We start from the raw sequence: 14,268 nt of genomic DNA, 5'->3' as shown, positions 1-14,268 counted from the left end.
TCCCTCCCTCCCTCCCTCTTTCTTCTCTCTCTCTCCTGCCCTCCCATCGACCTCTCTTGAGAGGAGCAGTGGGTGGCGGGGAGCCTGGAACAGGAGAAAATGTGACGTGAGCCATCCCACCAGGAAAGAAGCCCAGCTAAGCGTGGCAGAGCTGTTCATAAAAGAGCTGTTACAGCAAGAGAGCGGGAGCAGACAGATGGGGTCGCGTCCCCACAGCTGGAAGGCGCGGAGCGGGAGCCTCCTGACAGCTCCCTGGCTGGAGCCCCCGGCGACTTGGAAACCAGTGATGGGCAGCCCTGCCTTTCCTTCTCAGCCCTCAGCTACTCACGTCCCCCCAGCCAAGATGGAACAGGGACAGGGCCTCAGAGATAGTACTGGGAGAGAAGGCTCGGGCTCACCAGGTGGTCCCAAGTCCAGCCCTGAGGCTCTGTGGCCTCATTGGAAGTGGAGTCTGTCTCTTGCCAGAGGCCTCCATCCTGGTGAGGAGAGCCTTGTGAAGGAAAGCCGGACGGTGGGGAGGGGCAGTGCGGTGATGAGGACAGGACCTGACCTTGGGCATCGGGATTGGCCCCGTACCCTCAGCATGTGCCTGAGTTCATGGCCTCTCTGGTCACAGCTATGCCAGAGGGGCCCTGAGGACAGCCCAGGTTTCCAGAAGACCCTGTACAGCCAAGGCCCAAGTGCTTTCCCTGCCAGACGTGGAGGGCAAACGCTGCCCCTGCTGGAGCCTCTGAGGCTGGAGCCAAGAGGATTTGGAGGGCTCCAGCCACCCCGGGGCCTGGGGCTCTCAGGACAGGCTACAGGATGCCCCAACTGAGTCATGGAGAGTGAAACCCCACTGGAGGGTACTCGGCTTCCCATGGGCCTCTGCACATGGGCTGCCCTGTGCACATGCTCCAAGCTTGATTCCAGGATGCCTTTCATTTTGATCAAGGTTAATTCCTATTTTCCAGCCCTGGATCCACTGCATTTCTCAAATGTCAGCCAGCAGCTCACAACTCTTCTTTCTCACAGGTTCTTCCCAGCTCCTGACACTCCCAGCCCCTGGTCATCAGGCTGAGAGGTTTCCCAGAGGGTCAGCCTTCTCCTCTAGCGGGAGAGGCTGCAGCAGCCAGAGCAGGAGAATTTCAGTCCACCAACTTGCCCTTTAAATAACCAACGAAGGAGATTTTCCTGTTATTATCTCCTAGGGCCCCATCCCAAATATGCTAATAAACCCTGAGCCTTTGTCATATGCCAAGCACTGTTCTAAGCACTTTCCCTACGTATTAAACTCAGTTACTCCTCACAATCACCCCATGGGCAAGGCACTGTCACTATGCCCATTTTATAGATGGGTGAAGTGCGGCACAGAGAAGTGAGCTGTCCGCGGTCACACCGCTCGTGAGTGGAAGAGCGGAGATTCAAACCAGAGCTCACACGTGGAACCACACCACACTGCCTCTCACGCTGACAGTGGGACCAAGCCCTGTGAGGTAATGACGACACCAGAATGGATTCTGAAAAGTCAAAAATCCTCCACAAATGTCAGCGGCTGCCAGGGCAAGGAGCCAGGAGCAATGCCCATGTGACAGGGAGCCGTGGGGGCTTGCCCCACCCCAAGAATCACACTTGATTTTCTTCTCAAGAGTGTGAGCCCAGCAAAGATTTGGACCAGGGTCTGTGCTCATAGGAAGGGCCGGAGAGGGCAGAGGGCAGAGGGCAGGGGCTGGCTCTGCAGAGGCCAGCGTGAGGGAGGGAGTGCCGTGCTCACCCCGAACACCTTCTTGGCCCCCGCTTTGGCAGCAAACATGGAGAGGATCCCGGTACCACTCCCAACGTCCAGCACCACTTTGTCCTTGAACACGTGCTTGTTGTGGTACATGGAGTTCCGGTAAGTGAGCGTCCGCACCTCGTCCTTCAGCATCTCCTGAGTGGAAGGAAAGGAGAGGGAGTGTCAACACACTCGAGGCACCTGGGAGTGCCCCGGGGTCATGCACCCACCAAATTCTTCAAAGCTCTCGATGACGTCACTAGGAAGAGCCTCAGAAGAGTATTGTGGGGCAGCTGGACCAGGGGCTACCTGCACAGTTACAAACTCCAGACTTAAAACTGCCCAAGAAAGATTGCGCTCTCCTATCACAGGAGAAACTTACGTCCAGACCTGGGAAAGGTGCGATTTACCAAAGGACGAAAGGAAAGATCTGCACGACGCAGCATGAGAGCTGCAAGTTAGACCTGAGGCAGACCTTCTGCCACGGTGAAGGAACTGTCATCGAACAGGTTACTAAAGGAGATTTGGGGGGTTTTGACATGTGTACTTGTTTTTAATAATAGAAAACATGTTCCTTTATCCATTGTTATTTAAGTGCTTTTAAGAGAGAAGGTAGATTACCCGTTCACACCGTCTCCAGCCTGAGGAGCGCACGATTAATCTCTGTACTGTGCTGAGGCAGGATCTCCATCCGCTCAAGGTTCGGCAAACACTCTAATTTATCACCAACAGCGTTGGGATTTTTTTTTTTCTGAGGAAGATTCGCCCTGAGCTATCATCTGTGCCAATTTTCTTCCACCTTGAGGATGCCTGCCTCAGCATGGCTGACAAGTGGTATATGTCCACATCCAGGATCCGAACCCACGAACCTAGGCCACCGAAGCAGAGCACCTGAACTTAACCACTAGGCCACGGGCCTGGCTAGTATTGGGGTTTTTTTAGTATAACTTTTTAGTACAAGTTGCATACAACAAAGCACAGATTTTAAAATGTATGGTTAGGTGTAAGAGCTTTGACAAATGTACACCTGTGTAGCCACCCCCAAAATCGAGATACAGAACATTTCCATTACCCCAGACAGGCTTTCACCCATGTACATTAATCCTCACCCCAACTCCAGACAACCAAGGATCTAATTTCTATCACCAAAGCTTCCTTCTGCCGGTTCTAGAACTGATATGAATTGAATCACACAGTATGTACACTTTTGTGTCTGGCTTCTTTTGCTCAACGTGAGGTTTTCGAGATTCATTCGTTTTATTGACTGTATCCAGCGTGTGTTCCTTTTCCTGTTGCTGCCATTGTTATTGTTGTAGTTGACCAGTATTCCATAGTATGGAAGTACCACGATGTATTGATCCATTCTCTTGTTGATGGATATTTGGGTTGTCATGAATAAAGCTGCTACAAACATTCTCGTACAAGTAATTTTGAGGATATGTTTTCATTTCCCTTGAGTCAATACCTAGAAGTGGGTTTGCTGCGTCTTAGGGTAGGTGTTTAATTTCACTAGAAATTACCAAATGATTTTTCAGAATAGTTGTGCCATTTGATTATCCCCCCAGCAATGTATGGGAGAGTTCAAGTTGCCTCACATGCCAGCCATTTAGTCTTATCAGTCTTTTTAATTTTAGTCTCCCAGTGGCTCTGAACTCGTATCTCGTTGCAGTTTTAATTGCATATCTCTGACGCTGTTGGTGAAGATACTTCTTTTATGTGTTTATTGGATAGTCATATATATCTTCTTTCGTGACGTGTCTGTCCAAGTCTTTCGTCCATATTTTCCTTGGGCTAGCTGCCCTTTCCTTACTGAATTGTAGGAGTATATGTATTCTGGAAACAAATCCTTTGTCAGCTATACATATTGTGAATATCTTCTCCAAATCTGTGATTTGCCTTTTCATTTTCTTAATATTGTCTTTGGAAAAGCAGTTTGTAATTTTGATAAAGACCAATTTTTCAGTTTGTTCTTTTCTGATTAGAATTTTTTGTGTCCTGCTTAATCTTTGTCTACCCCAAGGTCACAAAGATATTCTCCTGTGTTTTCTTGAAGAAGTTTTATAGCTATGGCTTTTACTTTTAGGTTTATGATCCACGTCAAATTTATTTTTGTATATGGTGTAAACTAGGGATGTGAGTTCATTTTTTTCATGCAAATAGATGGTTCAGTGACATGGTTCATTTCCCCCCACTGAATTACATGGAGGAAATCCTCTGGAACAATCTTCTCTTTGTTTCCATCACCTTGCCACTTGTGTCAAAAATCAATTGACAGCACATGCCTCTGATCTGTTCCATCAATATACCAATTCAACACTGACTCGATTACTGTGGCTTTATATTAACTTTGAAATGAAGTAGTTCAACTTAATCCTTTCGCTACAAGATTATTTTGGATTTTCTAGATCCTTTGCATTTCCATATACATTTCAGAATCAGTTTGTTAATTGAGACAGAATAGCCTCCTGGAGTTGATTGGAATTGCGTTGAATCTACAGATCCACTGGGGGAAAGTTGACATCTTAGTTAATTATTGAGTCTTACAGTCCAAGAACAGTGATACAGCTCTCCTTTTATTTAGGTCTGTTTCATTTCTGTCTGCAGTGTTCCTATAGATTTCAATATAGAGGTCTTGTACTTCTTTCATTAAACTTGTTCTTAACTGTTGTATTATTGTACTGTATTTGACATTTTTAAAATTTCATTTTCCAACAGTTTTGTGTTAGCATAGTATATTGACTTTATGTTTTGCAGCCTTGCTTGCACACTAATTCTAGTAGGATTTTTTGTAGATTCCTTTGTTTTTCTATATAAAAAATCTTGCCACTTGTGAATGAAGACAATTTCACTTCTTTTTTCCTATCTGTGTGCCTTTTATCTCTTGTTCTTTCCTCTTGCACTGTTGCACTGGCAAGGATGGACATCCAGTGAAACCATGAATAGAACTGGAGAGGAAGGCTTCCTTCCTTTGTTCCGATGATGTATAAATGTCACCATTGGGTATAATCTCAGCTGTGGGCTTTCCAAAAACGTCTTTTATCGGACCAGAAAGGTTATTTTCTATTTCTAATTTGCTGAGAGTTTTTATCATGAATTGGTGTTGAATTCTGTCTCATGCTTTTCCTACGTTTATTGAGATGGTATATGACTTCTCTCCTTTATTCTTTTAATGTGTTAAACTCCATAGATTGGTTTCAAATGTTGAACCAACACTTTATCATGTTGTGTTATCTTTTTAAATATTGCTGAATTTTATTTGTTAATATCTTGCTGTAAATTTTTGTCTATATTTATGAGGGTTCTATAATTTTCTCTTATCTTCTCTGGTAATCAGTTATGCTGAGCCCACCACATAAGTTAGGAAGTATAATCTCCTCATACATTTTCTGAAAAAGGTTTGTGTGAGATTGGTGTTTTTCTTCCTTAAATACTTCATATAAATCACCAGTAAAGCCATGTGGGCCTGGAGTCCTTTTTGTGGGAAGATTTTAAATTAGGAATTCACTTTATTTGATAGAGGGCAATTTTAGTTTTCTGTGCATTCTTACATCAGTTTTGACAGGTATTTTTCTAAGGAATTTATCCGTTTCAGCTAAAAGGTCAAATTTATAGGCATAACATTGTCGTAATATACTCTAATTACCTATTGAGGGTCTATATGATGTGTAATGATGACTTTGTCTTCATTTATGATATCATAATTTGTGTTTTCCCTGATTTTTTTCTTGATCAGTCTAGCTAGGTGTTATAAATTTAATTAATCTTTTCAAAAACCAAATTTTGGCTTTGTCGGTTTTCTTTAATGTTTGATTTCTGCTCTCATCTTTATTATTTCCTTCCTTCAACTTACCTGGTTTTTATTCACTCTTCTTTCTCTACTTTATGAGGTGGAAGCCTTGATCACTGATTTTGTACCTTTGTTTTTGTCTAATAAACACATAAAGCTACAAATTTTCCTCTAAAGATTGCTTTCACTGTATCCCACAGATTTTCATACATCACGTGTCTTAGTCAGTTCAGGCTGCTATAACAGAATGCCATAGACTGGGTGGCTCAAAAAACAACATTTATTTCTCACAGTTCTGGAGGCTTGAAGTCCAAGATCAAGGTGCCCGAAAATCCAGTGTCTGGTGAGGACCTCCTGCCTGGTTTGCAGATGGCCGTTGTCTCCTTGTATCCGCACGTGGTGGAGAGCTGAGTGAAGGAGCTAGCCTCATGTCTCTTCTTAGAAGGACACTAATCCCATTCATGAGGGCCCCACCCTCAGGACCTAACTACCTGGCAAAGGCCCCACCTCCTAATATCATCACCTTGGGGGTTAGGATTTCAACAAATGAATTTGGGGGCTCACAAACATTCAGTCCATAGCATTGTGTTTTCACTATCATTCAGTTTGGAATATTTTCTAATCTCCTGTCTGACCTTGATCTCAGTGGTGCTTAATTTCCAAGTATTTGGAGATTTTCTAGATAATTTATTGCTTTTGGTTTCTATTTAATTCCATTATGACCAAAAACCCATTCTGTATTCTGTATTCGATATTTGTATTCTGTCTTCTGTAGCTTGGGGATGCAATGTTCTACATAGGCCAAGTAGGTCAGGTTGTTTGATTACGCCAGAAAATTATTCAAATTTTCTACACCCTTACTGATTTTTTTGTATTTTCACTCTATCAATAACCAGAAAGAAGCTTTTAAAAAAATGTTAGCTACGGTTGGGGATTTGTATTTTTCTCCCTCTAGTTCTGTAGATTTTGCTTCATGTTTTTGAAGCTCTGTGCACACATGTGCAAGAGTTTGTAACATGTCACCCTGGCAGGCTGAGCTACATTTCGTGGAATTCTTTTTTTACTATGTTTCCAGTTAGGGTGTCACAAAGGAGACTCTTGCAAGATTTAGAGGGTACGAAGGAGATAGGAACGATTTTGTAGCGCACACATGTCATTGCTGACTTGTTGATTCACCTCATTGGCATGAAGCAGCCACTGGGCCTGCAATCGCTCTGCCTTCCCCTGCAGTTTCTCTGACTCCTGGGCCACGTGTGTGTGGGCCTGGCTCCATGGTGAAACACCCCAGCCTCTACAGGATATGCTTGCCAGCAAGGTCAAAGGCAATAGAATGGACATGTGTTTCAACCTGTCCTCATAGGGTTCAAGCTTGTGCTTATGGGTTCTGGCTGCTCCTGATCTCCCCTGCTTTAACATCCATTTTCCTTTTCTACCTGGCCTGTGGACTTCGAGCTCCAGCATCACACATGAAGACAACAGCCTTACACAATTGCACAGGCCAACTCCTTGCATCCCTGCAATAAATTCACACATGTATCTCCCACTGGATCTGCTTCCATTGTTGAACCCTGGCTGATACAGAATTTGGTACCAAGAATAGCTCCTGAGGAACAGAATCTAAGGATGTGTTCTCTGAACTGGTTCTGAGTTTTAAAGGCACTAATGACTCTATTGCCATTGGAAAAAGGGCACTGGTAGTCAATAGCATGAAATGGCAAAGGAGCCACTCAGATTTCAGCTTTAGATACCTGTGATAAAGTACCTATAGAGGACAAGACTCTGAATGACCAAGTATTTGCTACCTTAGAACATTTTAATCAATATAAGGAGCATAATGGGATGGGTGGGTTGGTTGGTTGCTACTAACTGTGCTAGAAAACTTGGAGGAAAAAAATGATGAGCACAGGGATTTAAAAATTGCCAGCTCAAGGTCTGCATAGAGCACCCAAAAGCTTCTATGACTTCTTTGGGGGAAAAAAAAAAGAGAAAACCTTATTTCCTGTAGGTGCAGGGCCAAGATTTCTGAAAACCAAGCCCAAAGTCTAATCCTGCAAGTGCCTGAATTATCGTCCAAATGGAATTCCCATGTTTACAGGTTCTCTTTTGTTAAAGTCCAGTCTATGGAAGGACTGGGATCCTGAAAATTGGAACAGGAACATATGGGCAAATTCTGATGAAGCTGGGACCGAAAGTCCCTAAATTACACAGAATCTCCTTTGCCGGTGGAGGGAGTTAGTTCTCCTTTCCCCGAAGAATCACACGGGCCTCCCGTGAGGTACTTCTTGCAAGGCACTGCTGATTCTCCCCAGGCCCTGCCCTCACCAACCTTTTCGCTGCCATTCCTATAACTAGAGTCAACACCAAATCAAGCCCCAAAGGGTGAGGTACAAATTGTGACTGATGAGGAAGTATGATACACACCAAAAGAACTGCATGAAATTTCCCGTTTAAATGGATTGAAACCTGGGGAATGTGTAAGGGAATGTATGTTAGGGGTGTGAGATCAAGATGGGAGGAATATAAAGTTGGATCAGGCCAAGTTTATTGATTTACAACCACTAAGCAGAGATCTTGGATTCCCTGTTTTCGCTCCAGGGGCTTGGAATGCCTCTAACGGTTGGTTTGATTGGTTGACTGAAACATGGACCCAAAGTTAGCCCACAGTAAATGAAGATAAAACGTCAGAACTTCCTTGGTATGCTGAGAGGAAGGTATGCCAACGCCTGGGGAGACTGGAATGTTAGAGTACATTTGTCACGAGAGTCCGACTCACCAACGTCAGAGATCAGACCTTCCACCACAGCTGTGAGACATAAGCTTGCGAGGAGAGTCCAGCGTCCTTGAAGAGCTCTCTGGTTGCTCTTCTCTATAGGTCAGAAATTACAGCGGCAACTGCTACCATCAAACTGAGACCCTCAAAGGCAATGGGAATGATATCAAACTGGGATGCTGGGGTGGCAGGGCTCAAATTGCAACACCTAATCACCAAAGATTAGGTGGGCATGGTTACTGTAAAGGACATGGGAGCCAAAGCAGTATTCAGAATAGCCTGACTCACAAAGACCTACGGGGTTGACCAGTTGGTCGTGGAGTCTCGAGAAAGGAAATGGACGGGAAGCATATTAAATTCTTACTTGATCTGTTTAAGCTGAAAAGTTATAGGTCTAGTGAACAGAAGTCTGCTTGAATCACCAAAACAGAGAGTCAAGGTCCCTCAATCGACTCCCAGACTTAAGCCAGTTTACAGGCCCAGAAGCCCTCGAATGAAGGAAAGGCCATGTCCCAGGAGGAAAAATTATGTTATGGAGCCAAATATATATACTGTTAATCTTTCTCGCAGTCTTCTCCAAGAGGACCTCAACCATTCACCAGTGTGACTGCATTGGAGAAAGGAAACCAAACAGGTTTCTGAAGATTATTGGACACTGGCTCTGAGCCGATACTAATTCCGGGAGACCCATTAGTCCAGGAGACCCACCGCCCCATTCAAGCGGCCCGTTGGCCTGCGCAGGAGACAAAGGCAGATCTTGGAGAATGGCTGTGGATTATCATAAACATAATCAGGTAGTGATTCCAACCGCAGTGGCTATTTCAGATGTGGTTTCATTGCTTGAACAAATCAACACCGAGGGTTGCTGTTTTGTATCAGTTTTAGAAATTTATCCACCTAGATTTCTTCAAGTCACGGCTCCAATGCTCTTGAGCTCTCTGAGCCAGCACATCATTCAGCTTGCTGTGTCGTCTCCATTTCCCCATCTGGAAAATGGGGTGATAACAGCCCCTACTTCATAGGGGTGCTGTGATGATTCGATAAACACTGTGTTACGGAAGGGTTAGCTCTGGCTCTGTGACAACTAGGACCCGTTTCATCCATGCGAGGAAGTCCCTGAGGGTGAGCAGGGAACAAAGGCCAAGTGACGACCCGAGCTTCGGGGATCTCTCAGTCGCAGCCATATGCACCCCGGGGCCTCTGCAGGTCCTGCTGCTGCCGAAGGGAGCTTCCCCAGTGGTCTCCACCGAATCCATTGCCCTTGTCACTCCTTTGGCCCCTTCGTCCCTTCCCTGAGGCTCCAGACCACAGGAGTTAGGTCCGAAGGTACAAGTTCCGGGGGAAGAGAGGTTGCGACTGCCCCCGCTTGGCCTGCCAAAAGAAAAGGCTCTCTCCCCTCCTCCCCCCCGGCTTTGATCCTCCCTGGGAGAGAAGAGCCCAAAGAAGTCTCCAGACACTTCAGACTAGAGCACACCACTCTTCGTTGAAAACAATCCTAGACCCCAGCTGCGGATGCCTTCACCCCCAGCCTCCCTGCCTTTTAAACACATGACAGCACATTAACGAATTGCTGGGAAACGAGGCCTTGAAGAATCTATTTCAAAAGAACCTGCGGCAAGATTGTCAAAAGAAGAGAGCTGGCCAGGAGTGGGATTGGCGCCCAGGCCTCGGGGTCTGGGAACACAGCCCCACTGGCAGGCATTCTTCTGGCGGCTGAGGCCCCAAACCTGGGGCCAACTGTCAAAGACGCTGAGAACTCAGAGCTGGGACCTGGGAGGTTGTGGAGCTGGTTCCCTCGCCCCTGAGCGGAGGCCTCCGCAAGCACACATCTGTCACTTCTGCTCCTGTTCAAGATCCCATTCTTCTCAGAGGCCCTGGGACAGAATACCATAGTCCTCCTCTCCGCAGCCCCCGCCCTCCGGAGGCTGAGGACAGTCATCTCTGGGTTGGCCCACGGGATGGAAGTAGCAAAGTATCCAGAATCACCTCCTCCAGTCCCCTCACCCAAACTTGGCACTTCTTGTTTCTATTTCCAGGCTGCTCACACCCCATCCATCCCGTGCCGTGTTTCCTGAGCACTTGCTGATTACTATTAATCAGCACGCTGGCGGGACTGCTGCCTGCCCGTGTGAGCATCTTGTTAGCGATGGGAGAAGACTGCCAAATGGCCAGCTCGGCTCCGGATGGTGAGACATGGGTCTTGTCCAGACCGAGGAGCAAAGGCATCGGCGCGAGCCGTCTGGCACGGAATGGAGATCCCTGGGGCTTGATAACCAGAACTGCAGGCCCTCTCTCTGCAAAGAACAATGTTAAGAGTCCGTCCACGTGCCCCCTACCTTCTTTCAGACCAGATGATCTTAGAGACCGAACAGGATGGAGGGAAAGCTCAGGGGTGAAGGAAGGCCAGCTAGCCGCCCCTACGTTAAAGACCTATGCAGTTCCCAGGAGGCCAGGATCTGGGGTGGCCTGCAGCAGCAGCAGGAGGGAATTAAGCTAGGTGATCAGAAGTACTTCCTGATGCAAAGGGTTGCCACAACTATCCTAGGACAGGTTACTAGGGAAAGAACGTTAGATCTGACCTGCAGATCCTCTCCGCCAAGTTTATTAGCTCAGTCTGCACTATGTTTATATATGCGCATGGACAAGTTTGGTTTTTCTATCAATACGTGAACCTGAGGGACCTGGTCTAGGATTTATTTGGTGGCCCTTGGTGTCTTCTCCCGGAGCAGATCATACCCTCTGGCTGCCCGGCTGTGGTGCTGATCAGGCGTCACCTGAGTGATGAGATTAGTGGCCGTGTCAACAGACCTTTGCAAATCAGACAAGGTATCTGGGTTAGAGACTGAGGAACGTCGTGAAGGAAATATAGAGATTAATAATAGCACAGGAGAGCACATCCTAGGGGCCACAGGTGTGGCCCAGCCAGAACCTAGCAAGTCAGAGGGAGGGGTTTGAGAGGTCAGTTGGAGGAGACTCCGTGGAGCAGAAGGGTAGGCATAAGGGGTGCATCAGGATCGGTTGGTTCCTAACAGGGAGATTTCATGCAGGCCCAAGGGCAGGCACTTTGGGAACTGCTCTCTCCCTGGGAATCTGCCCTACAACAGCTGCCCAGAGCCACAGGCCTGTTAGAATCTGTCACAGGGAGATGTCCTTTAATTGGAGGCAGGCTCTTGAGGAGGAGGAGCTCTTGGAGGAGTCCTTTCTGCCTCCCAGAGCCTCTCCCAGGCGTGGGACAGGGCTCCAAGCATCATCCCCACCCCTATCCCCATGGGAGCAGGATCAAGAAAGATGCAACAGCTCACCCATCTGCCCCAGGGTGGCACTGGAGCCACCAAGAGTGGCAGGATCACCTGCCCAGGCCCTCCCGGACCAGGCCCCCCAACATGGAGCCCAGGGTCACTCCCCCTGCCCTGCAGGTCCCAGGCCTATCGCATTTCTGTGGCGAGCAGCTCTCGGGGGGCAAACCTCGAGTCCCACTGGGGCATGTGGGCCAGGCCCCTGAGTCTAGATGTAACTGGGGGACCCTGCTCCACTCTCTGTCTCCACATGGAACTGCACAGGAACCAGCAGGAACAAAGTCAAAGTTTCCAGAAAGAAAGAAAGAAAGTCCGTTTTAAAGGCTGCATGGCATGGTGGTTAGGAATGACACTCCCGGGCCCAAAATGTGAAGGTAATTTCTAGCTCCTGCAATTGTCAGCTTGTGACCTTGCGCACAAAAGAACCAGTAAGGATGAATGAAGGTTGGCCTATTCTTAAGGTCTAACATCCTCATCTGTAAAACGGGGCAAATAATAATACCAACCTCATCAGGTTGAGCTGAGGAATAACTGAGCGGCAATATAAAATGCTTGGAACATCACGCAGCATGTTGTAAGCACTCGAACAAACAGAAAAGCTCTGGCTCTCGTTATTAAACACCCTTCTGGCCGGCAGTGTCACCACTTCCACACAGGGAGGGTTTACAGAGCGTCTAATTGGAAGGGGAGCTTTGAGACTCATTTCTGAAATGCATCGGCATAGCAAGCAGGCCTTTGTTCCTTTCTCAATATTTCTTCATACCGTAAGGGGATAAGAGAAATATTTTCTTCCCCGGCTTCTTAGCAGGATTAAGTGAAACGATGCACGTACGTGCTTAGCCCAGTGCCCAGCTCTGAGAGAGCACTGCCTTGGAATTAGTTTTCTGTCTGGAGTGGCTTGAGAGGACGCTGGAGGCGACAAGGGTGGGGGAGGGAAAAGGGTCCCCACGACAGGCAGGAAGCCTCTTATTGGGAAGCTCTGCTCTGTTCTGCAGCGGACACGGATCTTCCCTGCTCTGTCGTGAGACAAGCATTTAGACATAAGAATTTCCTGAGAGTCAGTCAGGGTGTCAGACCTGGGCCAGGTTTCCCGGGAAGCTGGCTGCACTTGCCCCCCGGAGGTGCTCATTGGTCCGGGATGAACCCAAGGGTTCATGGTCACGCCTGCCTGAGGACCCAATACCATGACCTTTGGAAGGCCCTTTCAGTCTCAGGACTCTAGCTGCAAGGCATCTGAGCTCCGAGAGCAAGGACCGAGGCCATCCGGCCCACCTGGACCACTTGGGCTTAGGGTCAGGAAGGGACACAGATGCTGGACCATAAAACAGAGAAACCCCGAGCACCCCTTGCTCTCTGGCTGAGAATCACACAGACACACACTTTCGCCTCCTTACCTGCTCTAGGCTTGGCCCTGACCCCCTCCCAGTAGGGCCCATGGGATGGAGAAAGGGTCTGGGGCCTACAGCCACTGGGAGAGCTCACTTTATGACAGTAGAGAGTCGACCCCATTGTGCTGCCTCAGCAAACAGTGACGACACAGCAGGGCCAAGCTCATCCCGTTCAGCCACCAGCTCGGGAGGGTTTACCTCGTGGATCCCAAAGTGGGCGTAGGAGTCGAAGTAATAATCTCTCGAGGTCATCTCCTCCGGGTTCAGCAGCTTGGACATCTTGCCCCGTCCTGGGCAGCTGGGTTGAGTGGACACGTGATGGACACATTGCACAGGCTTGGGTGGGACAACGGGCTGCGGGGGCTGCGAGGGGAGACTGCTCACCTGAGGGGAAGAGAAGGGCGTAGTGTTAACAGCGGCAGCAGGTCCTGCCCTGACAGTCGCACCTCCCTCCCTCCCCTCCCTGAGCCCCACTCCCATCAGCCACAGCAGCCACACCGAAGGGGTGGATGGCCCCTTCAGGCTTCAGCTTGGCAGTCAGCTTGATCGCTGTGACTTGTGGGGCGGTGGCATGCTACTGAGGAGCCAAACAGACCTGATGTAATCCAGTTCCATCTCTTACTAGCTGGGTGACCTGAGCTGATCTAGGCCTCACTTTCCATATTCGTTAAATAGGGACAATAATACCTTCCTTTAGAGGTAAAGGGAAAGATGTATAGAAGAGCATTGCATCACAGAGCACCGCAGAGCATGGTGGCTGGAGTGCAGATTTCAGAGCCATTCTGCCAAGACTTGAATCCCAGCTCTGCCACTTACTAGCTATACGACTTTGGGCAAAGTTACTAGCCCCTCGGTACTTCAGTTCCCCCATCTCTAAAGTGGGAATAAAATGGTCCCATCCCCTAGAGTTGTCCTGAGGATTACACAAGTTAGGATTTGTAAAGTGCTTCGAGAAGGGCCTGGCACATAGTAAGTGTTTGTTAACTGCAATGAGTCCCACCTGCACCCTCCGGAAGATCAGGCCCGCGCCTGCCCTCCCGCCAGCAGGCAGCACTCGCCCCAGCGCAGGGCGCTTAGGTTCTGCTGTCTCCCACCTGCTGTCTGGCCCCCTGGTTTCTCATTCACAGTTTCACTCTGAAATTCAGCAGAAGTTCACGCTGCACTGTGCACACCCACCCTGATGGCTGACCTCCTGCCTGCTCCACCAGTGACTGCTCTTTCTGTGTCCCCCAACCCCACAGCCAGGCCACCTCTGCACCCCACTGCTGCTGCCC

The 14,268-nt window shown here is 48.2% G+C and overlaps 1 protein-coding gene across 4 annotated transcripts in view; it reads right to left on the bottom strand.

Moving 5' to 3' along the window:
• The window catches only part of PRMT8 (protein arginine methyltransferase 8), an 89,406-nt gene that overhangs the window by 39,837 nt on the left and 35,301 nt on the right, over positions 1 to 14,268 (bottom strand). For all 4 annotated transcript variants that reach the window (XM_001493878.5, XM_023642996.2, XM_070269783.1 and 1 more), the window contains exons 2-3: positions 13,193 to 13,378; positions 1,754 to 1,909 (exon numbers count right to left, since the gene is read on the bottom strand). In XM_001493878.5, coding sequence (XP_001493928.3) covers positions 1,754 to 1,909; positions 13,193 to 13,378 — 342 coding nt within the window. The remainder of the gene's footprint in view (positions 1 to 1,753; positions 1,910 to 13,192; positions 13,379 to 14,268) is intronic.

Source organism: Equus caballus, chromosome 6 (genome assembly GCF_041296265.1).
Source record: "Equus caballus isolate H_3958 breed thoroughbred chromosome 6, TB-T2T, whole genome shotgun sequence".
NCBI lineage: Eukaryota > Metazoa > Chordata > Mammalia > Perissodactyla > Equidae > Equus > Equus caballus.
Note: the sequence above shows the minus strand (reverse complement) of the source record. Positions and strands in the feature narration are given on the sequence as shown.